Here is a 14182-nt window from a genome sequence, read left to right on the forward strand (position 1 = left end):
AGGGAACTTGCTGTTCCAACAGGACAATGCACGTCCGCATGTATCCCGTGCCACCCAACGTGCTCTAGAAGGTGTAAGTCAACTACCCTGGCCAGCAAGATCTCCGGATCTGTCCCCCATTGAGCATGTTTGGGACTGGATGAAGCGTCGTCTCACGCGGTCTGCACGTCCAGCACAAACGCTGGTCCAACTGAGGCGCCAGGTGGAAATGGCATGGCAAGCCGTTCCACAGGACTACATCCAGCATCTCTACAATCGTCTCCATGGGAGAATAGCAGCCTGCATTGCTGCGAAAGGTGGATATACACTGTACTAGTGCTGACATTGTGCATGCTCTGTTGCCTGTGTCTATGTGCCTGTGGTTCTGTCAGTGTGATCATGTGATGTATCTGACCCCAGGAATGTGTCAATAAAGTTTCCCCTTCCTGGGACAATGAATTCACGGTGTTCTTATTTCAATTTCCAGGAGTGTATTTTGAAATATGCACTGTGAAATATTAAGGGATACGCAGAATTTTAACTGGTACATGAGGTAAAAATTACTGGAAAAATATACCTCTTCTTCTGGTACACCAAATTTTCGAAGAAGTGCTTTAGCATTGTTGAGAGAAAGTCTTCTTAGATCAGCATCAGTTCCAGTCACAGTACGTTTTGGCTGAGCTTCTTGTTCTTCTTTTGTTTGCTGAAACAGATGTATGCACATAGATCACTCCCATGTTGTATTTTTTCTATCCTTGTTGCAGAGAGCTAATCTCAGTAAAAGGGTAACAGTACGTAAATGATTCAGTAAGAACATACAACATTACTTCAGCATGATACTATCCTAATTGTAGAAACAAGTAAGGATACAGTTCGTCGTTCTCTGCCTACTACAGTTCAAAAATTCACATGATCCATGTCCTATATTAACATTTCCTTCTAGATAATGTGCCTGTGCAACTTGGACAATTTCATATTGTAATAAAATGTGGATACAACGTCCTCAGATTGTGCCATCCATTCACAGAATTGTTCTCACATCATCTAATGTCACTCTCTATTTCCCACCCAATTCTGCAAATATTTACTGAATCTTATGACATTTCCAAATGACTTTCCCTTCACCATGGTCCTGACTACACTACAAAATATGTCTGGCAATGACCATTATAAAATTTGTCACGCCATTAAACATACAAAGACAAGTACATATTGTATCATATCATCATTACTCCATTGTTTCCCTATTCTTCATATGTCACTACACATCTGGTTGGTTGGCTGGGTGGTTGTGTGGGGGTTTAGGGAACAAATTACAAGATCATTAGTCCCACATTTGTGGAGCAAGTTGATACATAATGGTGCCATTAACCAGAAGTAAAACCTGCCTAACTGTGTTAGCATAGTGCACGAAAAGCAACAGGGCACAAATGTCCAGGTAGCAAAGGCAAAATCAGGCTGCTGTGCTGAGCACAGACAGATTGGGGGCTCCCCTCTGGACTCACCTGCAGCATGAAGCACGTCCCAACCCCCCCCCCCCCCCCCCCCCAACCCCCAAACCTCAGTTGATGTGAGATATGTGCAAAACGATGACATAATAAACAACACCCTTCTAAACACACACAGGGAAGATCACCGAGATTAAAAGGGGGTGAAAACTAGAGTGTAGCAAACATCAGATAAAGATGTGAAACATAATAAAAGAAAGAGAAAAGCTAGAGAGGCAGGTACAATTGAGGGGCCTCCACTTCAGCTTACGTTGGGAGGCACCCCTCCAACAATGGCCTCAACTTCAATTTAAGTATAACCAAAACATTATGCTTGGAATAAAAGCCACCATCTCCAAGAAATTTTTTGTATCTTATCTTTGTGGTCCTTACACGAAACATACATTGGTGAAATCAGAGCCATTCTGCAGTCAGCTTCAAACACTGTGTCTCTAAACTTTCTCTGTAGTGTTCCATGAAGAGAAAGTCGCCGTCCTTCATGGGTGTCCCATTTGAGTTCCAGAAGCTTCTATGTAACACCTGTGTATTTTTCAAACCTGCCAGTAACAAATCTAGCAGCCTCTGAATTGTTTCTATATCCCCCTTCAATCTGACCTGGTTGTTGTTGTTGTTGTTGTTGTTGTTGTCTTCAGTCCCGAAACTGGTTTGATGCAGCTCTCCATGCTACTCTATCCTGTGCAAGCTTCTTCATCTCCCAGTACTTACTGCAACCTACATCCATCTGAATCTGCTTAGTGTATTCATCTCTTGGTCTCCCTCTACAATTTTTACCCTCCACGCTGCCCTCCAATGCTAAATTTGTGATCCCTTGATGCCTCAAAACATGTCCTACCAACCGGTCCCTTCTTCTTGTCAAGTTGTGCCACAAACTCCTCTTCTCCCCAATTCTATTCAATACCTCCTCATTAGTTATGTGATCTACCCATCTAATCTTCGGCATTCTTCTATAGCACCACATTTCAAAAGCTTATATTCTCTTCTTGTCCAAACTATTTATCCTCCATGTTTCACTTCCATACATGGCTACAGTCCATACAAATACTTTCAGAAACAACTTCCTGACACTTAAATCTATACTCGATGTTAACAAATTTCTCTTCTTCAGAAACGCTTTCCTTGCCATTGCCAGTCTACACTTTATATCCTCTCTACTTCGACCATCATCAGTTATTTTGCTCAGCCACTCACATATCTGAGAACCTATTCTGTACACTCATGCTTTTGTTATCAGTCTGCAGTGGGGCGGTCTCTGGAAATCGGGGAATATGGAACCAGCATGTTGCCCTTCATCCAAAGTTTGCAATATATTGAGGGAGAAAGGGAAAGCTGAGTTCTGTTTGAATGATGCTTTCTAAAATCATTCTGATTCATTGACATAAGCTTCTCTGTCCCAAGGAAATTTATTATATTCAAAATATGAATATGGTCCATAATTTTGTGGGCCCATTCTTCTATCTTTCTTATATACTGGAGTCACCTGCATACTATTAGTCTCTTGGGACTTTGCGCTGGGTGAGCGATGTGCCATAAATGAAAGCTAAGTAAGGGGTCAATGCCATAGAGCACTCCTTGTAAAACCATATTGGGATTCCAACTGGATATCACAACTTATTTGTTTTCGACTCTTTCAGCTGTTTCTCTCTGTCAGGGATGCTTTTTACTATGGTGTCCATACAGGAGTCTGTACGGTTATCAAAAGACAGTATGTTTCTATGATTCTCCTCTGTAAATAACTGCATAAATGCAAAATTTAAAACTTCAGCTTTTGTTTTGCTGTCTTCAACTGCCACACCAGACTGGTCAACGAGTGACTGGACAGATGCCTTAGACCTGCTTAGTGATTTTACATAGGACCAGGATTTTCTCGGTTTTTCAGCCAGATCTTTCAATAAGGTATGATGGTGGCAGTTGTCGCATGCTTCATGTGTAGATCTGTTCATAGATGCACAAATCTCTACTAAAGTTTGCCTGTCGTCTTTTGCGAGTACTCTTTAGTAAAAAGAGCAGAACAGCATTTGTTTTCTCAGCATTTCACGAATATTGTTGTTAAACCATGGTGTTTTTTTCCAATCCTTAATACACTTCTCCAGAGCATGATATAAAATTAGTTTAAACTTTGGTCATAATTCCTCTATGGCCATCATCCCAGAAGTAAACTAAGTCAATTTTCTGTCAGCGAAAGTAACTGAACAAAGGATCTGAAACTGAATTTGTTCCTCTACAAGTTGTAGCAAATAACACTGAAGCTATAAATAGGTTTTGTTGTAAGTAATATTCACATAATAAACTCTGCAGCAAAAGAAATGTCTGGAACTTTTGTTACAATCCAATTTAATAAAAGCACAAAGGTAACGAATGAGATCATAGATTCGGATACTAACATAGTTGTGAGTTTCATTTGTACCAACATAGCTTGTGTGTCTTGCACATGGATCATGAATTGGTGTAAGATGATATCTGTTATATCATGCAGAGAAATAAGAGAATTGGTGCTCTTAAGTGACAGTCATAAACTGTCACTTAGAATCAGTGTTACTTAAGAATTATCACCAATATATGTCAAAATCTACAGTGAGGGAAACACAGTTGTAGATTCCATGTTATTTGCAAGCTAAGATAATTGGTATGCACGTGACAGCATGCGTGCCTAACATCTTCCAAAACACCGCAACAGAAATGAGAGTTTCTGGTGCTCGTACCTCAGGCTCTATTGGTGATAAGACAGGTAGGGTCTTGTGTTTTGGACAGCCCTAGGGCTAGGGGCCAGTTCTATAACGAACAGAGGGATTGTTTCAGTGTCACTAGCCTACAGCACAGGGTCAAAGTATGAATATTACGCATTTCCTTCTGTTAAGGCAAATAGAGAAAATTGGTTGGTTTTATTTTTGCAAGTCATGTGGTCTACAGTGGGCTTCATGGAACTAATGGAGGCCCCATTACTACATGGGCAGTTCCTCAGGTACCCGCACAAAAAAAAGTGCAAAAATTCTCCTATCATCATCATCACCACCATCACCATTTAAGACTGATTATGCCTTTCAGCATTCAGTCTGGAGCATAGCCCCCTTATAAAATTCCTCCACAATCCCCTATTCAGTGCTAACATTGGTGCCTCTTCTGATGTTAAACCTATTACTTCAAAATCATTCTTAACCAAATCCAGGTACCTTCTCCTTGGTCTGCCCCGACTCCTCCTACCCTCTACTGCTGAACCCGTGAGACTCTTGGGTAACCTTGCTTCCCCCATGCGTGTAACATGATCCCGCCATCTACGCCTGTTCGCCCTGACTGCTACATCTATAGAGTTCATTCCCAGTTTTTCTTTGATTTCCTCATTGTGGACACCCTCCTGCCATTGTTCCCATCTACTAGTACCTGCAATCATCCTAGCTACTTTCATATCTGTAACCTCAACCTTGTTGATAAGGTAACCTGAATCCACCCAGCTTTCGCTCCCATACAACATAGTTGGTCGAAAGATTGAATGGTGCACAGATAACTTAGTCTTGGTACTGACTTCCTTCTTGCAGAAGAGAGTAGATCGTAGCTGAGCGCTCACTGCATTAGCTTTGCTACACCTTACTTCCAGTTCTTTCACTATGTTGCCATCCTGTGAGAATATGCATCCTAAGTACTTGAAACCGTCCACCTGTTCTAACTTTGTTCCTCCCATTTGGCACTCAATCCGTTTATATTTCTTTCCCACTGACATTACTTTCGTTTTGGAGATGCTAATCTTCACACCATAGTCCTTACATTTCTGATCTAGCTCTGAAATATTACTTTGCAAACTTTCAATCGAATCTGCCATCACAACTAAGTCATCCGCATATGCAAGACTGCTTATTTTGTGTTCGCATATCTTAATCTCACCCAGCCAGTCTATTGTTTTCAACATATGATCCATAAATAATATGAACAACAGTGGAGACATGTTGCAACCTTGTCTTACCCCTTAAACTACTCTGAACCATGAACTCAATTTACCGTCAACTCTAACTGCTGCCTGACTATCCATGTAAAGACCTTTAATTGCTTGCAAAAGTTTGCCTCCTATTCCACAATCTCATAGAACAGACAATAACTTCCTCCTAGGAACCCGGTCATATGCCTTTTCTAGATCTATAAAGCATAGATACAATTCCCTGTTCCACTCATAAGACTTCTCCATTATTTGCCGTAAGCTAAAGATCTGGTCCTGACAACCTCTAAGAGGCCTAAACCCACACTGATTTTCATCCAGTTGGTCCTCAACTAATACCCGCACTTTCCTTTCAACAATACCTGAGAGATTTTACCCACAACGCTCATTAAAGAGATACCTCTGCAGTTGTTACAATCTTTTCTGTTTCCATGTTTAAAGATTGGTTTGATTACTGCTTTTGTCCAGTCTGATGGAACCTGTCCCGACTCCCAGGCCATTTAAATTATCCTGTGTAACCATTTAAGACCTGACATTCCACTGTATTTGATGAGTTCCGACTTAATTTCATCCACCCCAGCTGCTTTATTGCACTGCAATCTATTGACCATTTTCTCCACTTCCTCAAATGTGATCCATCATCATTCTATCCCATTCTACCTCGAAATCTGAAACATTACTGATCGTGTTTTCACCTCCATCTGCCCAAGGCATCTACAGGATTCACCAGCAGTTTTCCTGACCTGTCCAAAATACTTGTCATTTCCTTCTTACCTCCCTTTCGAAGACTGCTAATTACACTCCAGAATGGTTTTCCAGCAGCTTGACCCATAGTCTCCAACCTGTTTCCAAAGTCTTCCCAAGATTTCTTCTTGGATGCTGCAATTATCTGTTTGGCTTTGTTTCTTTCTTCAACATAACTTTCTCTGTCTACCTGAGTTCTAGTATGTAGCCATTTTTGATACGCCTTCTTTTTCCTTTTACAGGCTGCCTTGACTGTGTCATTCCACCAAGCTGTTTGCTTCATCCTACCTTTACACACTACTGTTCCAATACATTCTTTAGCCACTTCTAGTACTGTGTCCCTGTACCTTGTCCATTCCTTTTCCAATGACTGTAATTGACTACATTCAACTAACTAACTGGTACCTTTCTGAGATCGCTGTTATGTACTTGTGCCTGATTTCCTTATCCTGAAGTTTCTCCACTCTTATCCTCCTACATACGGACCTAACCACCTGCACTTTCGGCCTCACAATCCCAATTTCACTGCAGATTAAATAATGATCAGTGTCATCAAAGAGTCCCCTGAATACACGTGTGAACCTCACAGCCTTCCTGAATTCTTGATCTGTTATTATATAGTCAATGACAGATCTGGTTCCCCTGCCTTCCCAAGTATACCGGTGAATGTTCTTATGTTTAAAAAAGGAGTTTGTGATTACTAAGCCCATACTGGCACAGAAATCCAAGAGTTGTTTCCCGTTCCTGTTGGCCTCCATATCCTCTCTAAATTTACCCCTAACCTTCTCGCACCCTTCTGTTCGATTTCCAATCCTTGTCCTTTATTCTAACAACTACATCACTGAGTGCCTCATACAAACTATCCATCTTATCTTGATCTGTCCCTTCACAATGCGAATATACTGACACAATCCTAATTTTCTTGCTAGACACTGTCAAATCTATCCATATCAGTCGTTCGTTTACATACCTTATTGCAACTACGCTAGGTTCCATTTCTTTCCTGATGTAAAGCCCTACACCCCATTGTGCTATTCCTGCTTTGACTCCTGACAGGTAGACCTTGTGTTCTCCCACTTCCTCTTCTTTCTCACTCCTTACCCGAATGTCACTAACAGCTAAAATGTCCAGCCCCATCTTACTTGCAGCCTCTGCCAGCACTACCTTCTTCCCAGAGTAGCCCCCATTGATATTAATAGCTCCCCATCTCATTACCATTTGTTTGCCAAGTCGTATCTTAGGAGTCCCTGGTTTGTCAGTTAGGGGTGGGACTCTGTCACCTCTGAAGGTCCGAGGCATTTTGCTCTGATTATTGCCAGCATGATATTTAATGTACCAGGGAAGCAGGCTGCTAGCCTTACTTGCCCCGAATCCCATTGGGTTTTACCCCTAACGGTTGAGGGACTAACGGGTGGATTTGGTAGTCTTTGCCGTATGAGCACAAAGGTGACCACGACTCAGAATACGTCCGAGATGCCCAGCCTTATTCCAAAGTAACTGGTATCTCGACTGTCGGGACCACTTACTTGGCCACTCATATGTTGCCTGTGGTTCATGAACTAGGACATGACTACAGGAACCCACACCATCAGAACACAAAAAATGTGAATATGTTTCTGTTTATTTAAAAGAATCTGACTGGAAAATGGTGTACCAGTGGCCCGGTTCTACCTTCCTCAGCACCCTTAAAAATTTTGGAATGTGAACATATTCGTACCTTTTTATGCTGAGAGAAAAGAAGGCAGTGGCAGTGGCAAAGAGAAGAAAAAGTAATAAATACTGGAAGATAGTAGACAGTGTTGTGGTGAGAGAAAGACAGGGACACAGTGGCAATGGAACATAACTGACAGTGACAGAACAGTGCTACGAAATGAATGAAGAAGACAGTGCTGTGGGGGTGGGGGCAATAAAGAGAAAGAGAAACTGGAAGTGGGTGTGAGCCAACGATAATGAGAGAGAGAGCAAGAGGGAGACAGTGACAGATAAAGGAGACTGTAGTACTATGACAGAACAAAGGAGATTGTGGCTGTGACACAGGAGACAGAGAGACAGAAGGAGATAAAGTTTGGTTGAATGATTGAGGAATGACAATTAGGAGTGGATGGATACAAGCAACTTACAGTGGTGGACTAGAGGGTGTGAGAGAGTTACAGTTAGGAGGGCTTGTGAGAGTTTGAAGTGAGTTGCATATTAAAAAAGTGCGAATATATCTGCATGCCAAAATTTTGGGTCAAATTTTTAAAGATGCTGAGGAAGGTAGAATGAGACATCTGGTACCTCGCTTTTCAGTCAGAGTCTTTGAAACAAAATGGATAATATTTGCATTTTTTCCACCCATTTTATTACAGCTATAATCAAATGAAGCATTGAGTATTTCACATTCGTTAAGAGAATAAAAGAATACCATAGGACATTATTAGAGTATTTTGTATGGAAACAGTGAGAAATGAAAAATAAGCTACTGATTTATACTGTTGAAAACAATGTATGTTATGCATCAAGCATGAAGAACCAGCAGTATCATAAGTTGGAAACACACTGGGAAAGAAAGCTTCTGAATTCGTAAATAATTAGGTTTAGTAATTTTCTATGAAGTCTGATTTTGTTCCCATATGAATGAATGCTGCAAGTTGCATCACTATTGCAAAAACTTGATGCCTCCTACCCATTTGTCTCAGTTTCTTCCGAAAACTTTCTATTTTTTCTTTTCCATATTTTAACATTATTCACTATTTAGCACTGACCACAGAACAGTGCTAGAAAGCACACAGCTATTCTGAAACTACTCACCGTTGGCTTATTTGGCACCCTGATGTAGGAGAAACCTTCGCCACATCCAGTAGGGTCTGCTGGCCCTGTCAGCTGTAGCAGGCATTTACCCTTTATTGCTTGTATGTATGCTCTCGTGGTGTTCCACGGAGCCACCTTAACTTCATCATCCATCTTCAGCTGCATTTCCTCATCATCATCCTCTTGGGTTGTAAATATTGATTTCTCTCCATAGCCTGCATCCTAACGAAATTCACACAATTAACAAAATGTCCATTTAAATGACAAATGTTGTGAAGCTGTTAAAACATTCACATGCCTTGAGCCTCTGTTCAGCAGCAATCATACTGAAGTATGCACAGCACTGCTCAGGGGAAACCATAGCACGTATTTCCTCTTCTGTAGGAAGTCTGAAGTCTGGCTTTATGACCCACCAGTTGGAGTCCATACCTGACAAAATTAATTAAGGTAAACATGATAATTAAGCAAACAGGATACTTTTAATATTTTTATTACTTAATTTGGTTTAGGTAACAAAATATGTTCAGGGAGAAGAAACAAAGAGATTGAGCTTTGCCAGTGATGCTATATAATGCTGTCTGAGACAGCATATGTCTTGGAAGAGCAGCTGAAAAGAAAGGATAGAGTCTTGAACGAGATTACAAGATAAACATCTACAAAAGTAAAAGAAGATATATTCTTCTTATATTATTGTCAGACCCTATGTTCCTTCTACACTCATCTGCCTAACCTATGGTACCTATCCCTATGACCATCCCCGCTGTAAGACTTGCCCTATGCCCTCTACAACCACCACCTATAACAGCCCTGTAACTGGAAAGCATATACTATCAAAGGGAGAGCCACCTTGTGCCCCAAACACCAGTTTCTCAGAACTCCGCAGGTGAGAACTAGCACTACAACATGTCCTTGGTTCTCACCACCCACCTGCCCTTAATTTACGTCAATTTCTTCCATCTCGCCATTTCTTCACTGTAACTACTCTTTGCTTCACTCCACTTTAGTTTTCTACAACATTCATTGCCTCTCCCGTCTACTTTTCACTGCCCTCCTCCCACCTCTGTTACGTACAATGCACTCAGCTTTTCACTCTTATTAACTCATGCATAATGTTTAAGCAGTAATCTCTGTCTATGTATTACCCTGCCTTCAGCCTTTAAGCTCTCAGGTTTTCAAATCTCATCCGAAGCTGTCTCCAATAATCAGTCTTTCCTTTTCATCCCGTATGGTAAGTCTCCCCTGACCCACAGTTCAGGGTGACTTTCCCGAAATCTATTCCTTTTCCTAGACCTCTCCAGTCCCTTTCCTTCACCCCTTTTCCTTCCCCTTAACCCTTCTGCCTGAAGAGGGAGCCACTGGCTCTGAAAGCTTGCCAATTACAACCATCTTTTATGTGTGTGTTCTGCCGCCACTTAGTGATAGATTTTTTATCTATCCAGTTAAATAAAGTAAAAGAAGAGTAACGATACAAGAGAAGGAAAGTTGCTACTCACTATATAGCGGAGATGCTGAGTCGCGATAGGTACAATAAATAGATTCACACAGTCATAGCTTTCGGCCGTTAAGGCCTTTGTCAGCAGTAGACACACACACACACACACACACACACACACACACACACTCACACGCAAGTGCAACTTGCACACACATCTGCAGTCTCAGAGAGCTGAAACTACACTGCGAGCAGCAGCACCAGCGCATGATGGGAGTGGCGACTAGGTGGGGGTAAGGAGGAGGCTGGGGTGGGGAGGGGGAGGGATAGTATGGTGGGAGTGGCGGACAGTGAAGTGTTGCAGTTTAGACGGAGGGTAGGAGAGAAGGTGTGGAGGGGGGAGGGGCTAAGTAGCGGAAAGGAGAGAAATAAAAATAAAATAAATTAAAAGACTGGGTGTGGCAGTGAAATGACGGCTGTGTAGTGCTGGAATGGGAACAGAGGGAGCTGGATGGGTGAGGACAGTGACTAACGAAGGTTGAGGCCAGGAGGGTTAAGGGAACGTAGGATGTATTGCTGGGAAAGTTCCCACCTGCGCAATTCAGAAAAGCTCTCTGTTGTGCTTGTGTGTGTGTGTGTGTGTGTGTGTGTGTGTGTGTGTGTGTGTGTGTGTGTCTACTGCTGACAAAGGCCTTAATGGCCGAAAGCTATGATTGTGTGAACCTTTTTATTGTGCCTATTGTGGCAGAGCATCTCCGCTATATGGTGAGTAGTAACTTTCCTTCTCTCGTATTGTAAAAGAAGAGTAATGAGATACAGACAAGTTAAATCAGGGGATATTGAGGGAATTAGATTAAATAATGAGACATTAAAAGTAGTAGATGCATTTTTCTATTTCGGAGACTGGCAACAGCAAGATATATTTCCTGAAAAAGAGGAATTTGCTAACATCAAATATACATTTTAGTTTTAGGAAGTCTTTCTGAAGGTATTTTGTCTGGAATGTGGTCTTGTATGGAAGAGAAATGTGGGTGTCTGGCAATTCAGACAAGAAGAAGAAGACAGAAGCTTTTGAAATGCAGAGTGACAGAAGAATGCTGAAGATTATATGGGTAGACATACATGAGTGGAGAAAAGGAAAGAGTGGTAAATATCAGGCTAACCAATAAAAACATCAGTTTGACAGCTGATTGCCTACCTTTTGCAGGCAACTCATTTTTTCTGATTGCTGTACACATTTGCAAAACAACTCAATGAGTTGAAGAGACTAACAGCAAAGATTGGACTCCAGATCTCTTTTGAGAAAACAGAATTTATAATGTACACCAAGTCAGCAAGAGCACTACAGGTAAAAGAAAGGGAAACCAAATGAATGGAGAAACTTAAATACCTAGAAGAGTGGATGGATTCCAACACCTCCAAGAAAGAGGTGTCTGCATCATGGAGTGATAAAATAAACACTGCGTATTAAATAACCAAAAATGTCTAAAAGATACCAATATCCATTCACACCCAGATACTCCATTACTGCACAGTAATATGCTTGGAGGGCATATCTGTCATTGAATGCCTTGCTATGAATAGAAATAGTCTGATCAAGAATCAGAAATAACAAAATGACATATCTTTAGAAAAATCCTACATGCCTTGGAGCAATTAAAGAAAATAGTTAATTCAGAAGATGGCACAATGGTGAACTCTACACCCATGTAGAAAAGATTACATACATTCATGGGAGGAGGATCATTTTCTATGGTCACATTGCTGATACAAGTTCTACAAGTTTGAGCAACTAAATCTTCTGGTACTTTCTCAGCAAGGATGACATCCAGAAACGCATTCCAAACAAGAAGAAACTCCAAGAGCATCTTGGTTTGAAGCAAAGATAAACTAAAAACTGTCAAAATGTGACTGATGTATGGACGAAACAGCATAGGAAATGTATGTCATAGAACTGGCGTCAAATTGAAGCCCATGCACGCAGAAAAAGAAAAGCACAGTTGAAACAGTCTCATCTATAGCAGGCAGGCTGAAATGACAACAAGAAGACAAGAATTATTGAGGGTTATAGCTATAATTTGGATGTTATTTCATTGGCACATACAGTATTTGAATTTTTAAAATTCAAAATTGCAAAGAAAGGAATAAATTACAGAGAAAATATTTAAAATTAGTACGAGCCATCACAGCTAATTATGTTACACTGTTTCGTTGAACAAACACCATCCCGTGACATTGCCAACAGTGTTCATAACAAAATCTCATAGAACTGTACTGATATTGCGAAGTGTAATCTTCTTACATAATGTTGAATGACACAGAAAATTAAATTTTTGAATGTTATTTCCAGATGGTTTTTGTGAGTACCATTTATAAAGAGTACATAGTCAAGATTTTCTTCTCTTATGCTGTAATGTTTCCTAACCTAAGCTAATTCATTTTTTTCTCCAGCAGTACTACAAGCCCAGCTAAGTACACTGCAGATTTATCAATCATCATGCTATTGCACCACTTCTAATTTGTCTGTTCCCAACGTATGACTGCTGGTGATCCCAATAGGAACCTCTGTATTCTGATATTGGTTCAAAAAAATGGCTCTGAGCACTATGGGACTTAACTTCTGAGGTCATCAGTCCCCTAGAACTTAGAACTACTTAAACCCAATTAACCTAAGGACATCACACACATCTGTGCCCAAGGCAGGATTCGAACCTGCAACCGTAGCAGTCATGCGGTTCCAGACTGTAGCGCCTAGAACCGCTCGGCCACCCCAGCCAGCTCTGATATTGGTCAAACTAGCATTAGATAAGCTAATTCTTTTGCGTCTTTGCAGCTACTTTTCAATATTCACATCACTACTATTTTTCTAACCTAGTCAGTCTAAGTTATGTTTCTCACTTTGTAATATCCAGGTACTATACAATTTGACAAAGTGAATATTTTCTTCCCTCTACCTAGTACTACCCCTTCATTAGATATCTTACCATCGTCAGCTACATGAATTTGCTTTTTCTTCCAATAGTTTTTATTATTTTTATTATATTGTCTATCAATCATCTCTACAGACGTCTGGGATTTACTAGGGTGACGCACACATCATAAACACAAATAATTTCTAGATAAATAGGAAAGTCATTAGCAAGCAGCCTCACACAGTAGTCGAACTGTCTGATTATTCTGTCTCCAAGCATTGCTACTATGATACTTCCCCAGAAGTCTAGTATAAACTGCAATTCTTACTCAAATCTTCAGCCCCATCGCAAGAGCTCTTCCCCAAATGCATCTGCCTCCTCCCCCCAACTACACGGAGCACACACACCTTCCAAATGGTTTCCAAAATCATTATATCTAACCATCCAGGACACGCAACTGTACAAAGTTACAAAGCTTCCACAAATATAATTTTGGTTCTTCTTGACTAACACCTCCAATCCATTGCTCACAACCTACCTTTCCATACCAAACACACAAATTCAACCATCCCCACCCTATTACCACGTGGACCCCTACTCACTGTTGATGCCACCTCCCTAACACCAACATCACCCATGATGATGGCCTCGGCATTTTCAAACACTACCAATCTCAATATCCTACTAACTTAAACTGCCCACGCCATTCCTTAGACACCTAAAAGAACTGCATCTTTGCCCATAACTTCTCATTTGCTGGATAAATATACAAACAAATCTGCAGCACAGTCATAGGCACCTACAAGGTATCCTCTTATGCCAACTTTGCTAGACACCCAAAATCCCAAACCCCTCATCTGGTATAGGTTCACTAATGATATCTTAATGAGCTGGA

At 41.0% G+C, this 14182-nt stretch overlaps 1 protein-coding gene across 1 annotated transcript in view; it reads right to left on the minus strand.

Annotated features, from left to right (window-relative positions):
• Window positions 1-14182, minus strand: part of LOC124612622 (transcription initiation factor TFIID subunit 1) — a 226135-nt gene that overhangs the window by 78875 nt on the left and 133078 nt on the right. Inside the window, exons 13-15 of the mRNA XM_047140920.1 lie at window positions 9242-9372; window positions 8944-9165; window positions 557-682 (exon numbers count right to left, since the gene is read on the minus strand). Coding sequence (XP_046996876.1) covers window positions 557-682; window positions 8944-9165; window positions 9242-9372 — 479 coding nt within the window. The remainder of the gene's footprint in view (window positions 1-556; window positions 683-8943; window positions 9166-9241; window positions 9373-14182) is intronic.

The sequence above is a fragment of the Schistocerca americana genome, chromosome 4 (genome assembly GCF_021461395.2).
Source record: "Schistocerca americana isolate TAMUIC-IGC-003095 chromosome 4, iqSchAmer2.1, whole genome shotgun sequence".
Taxonomy (NCBI): Eukaryota; Metazoa; Arthropoda; class Insecta; order Orthoptera; family Acrididae; genus Schistocerca; species Schistocerca americana.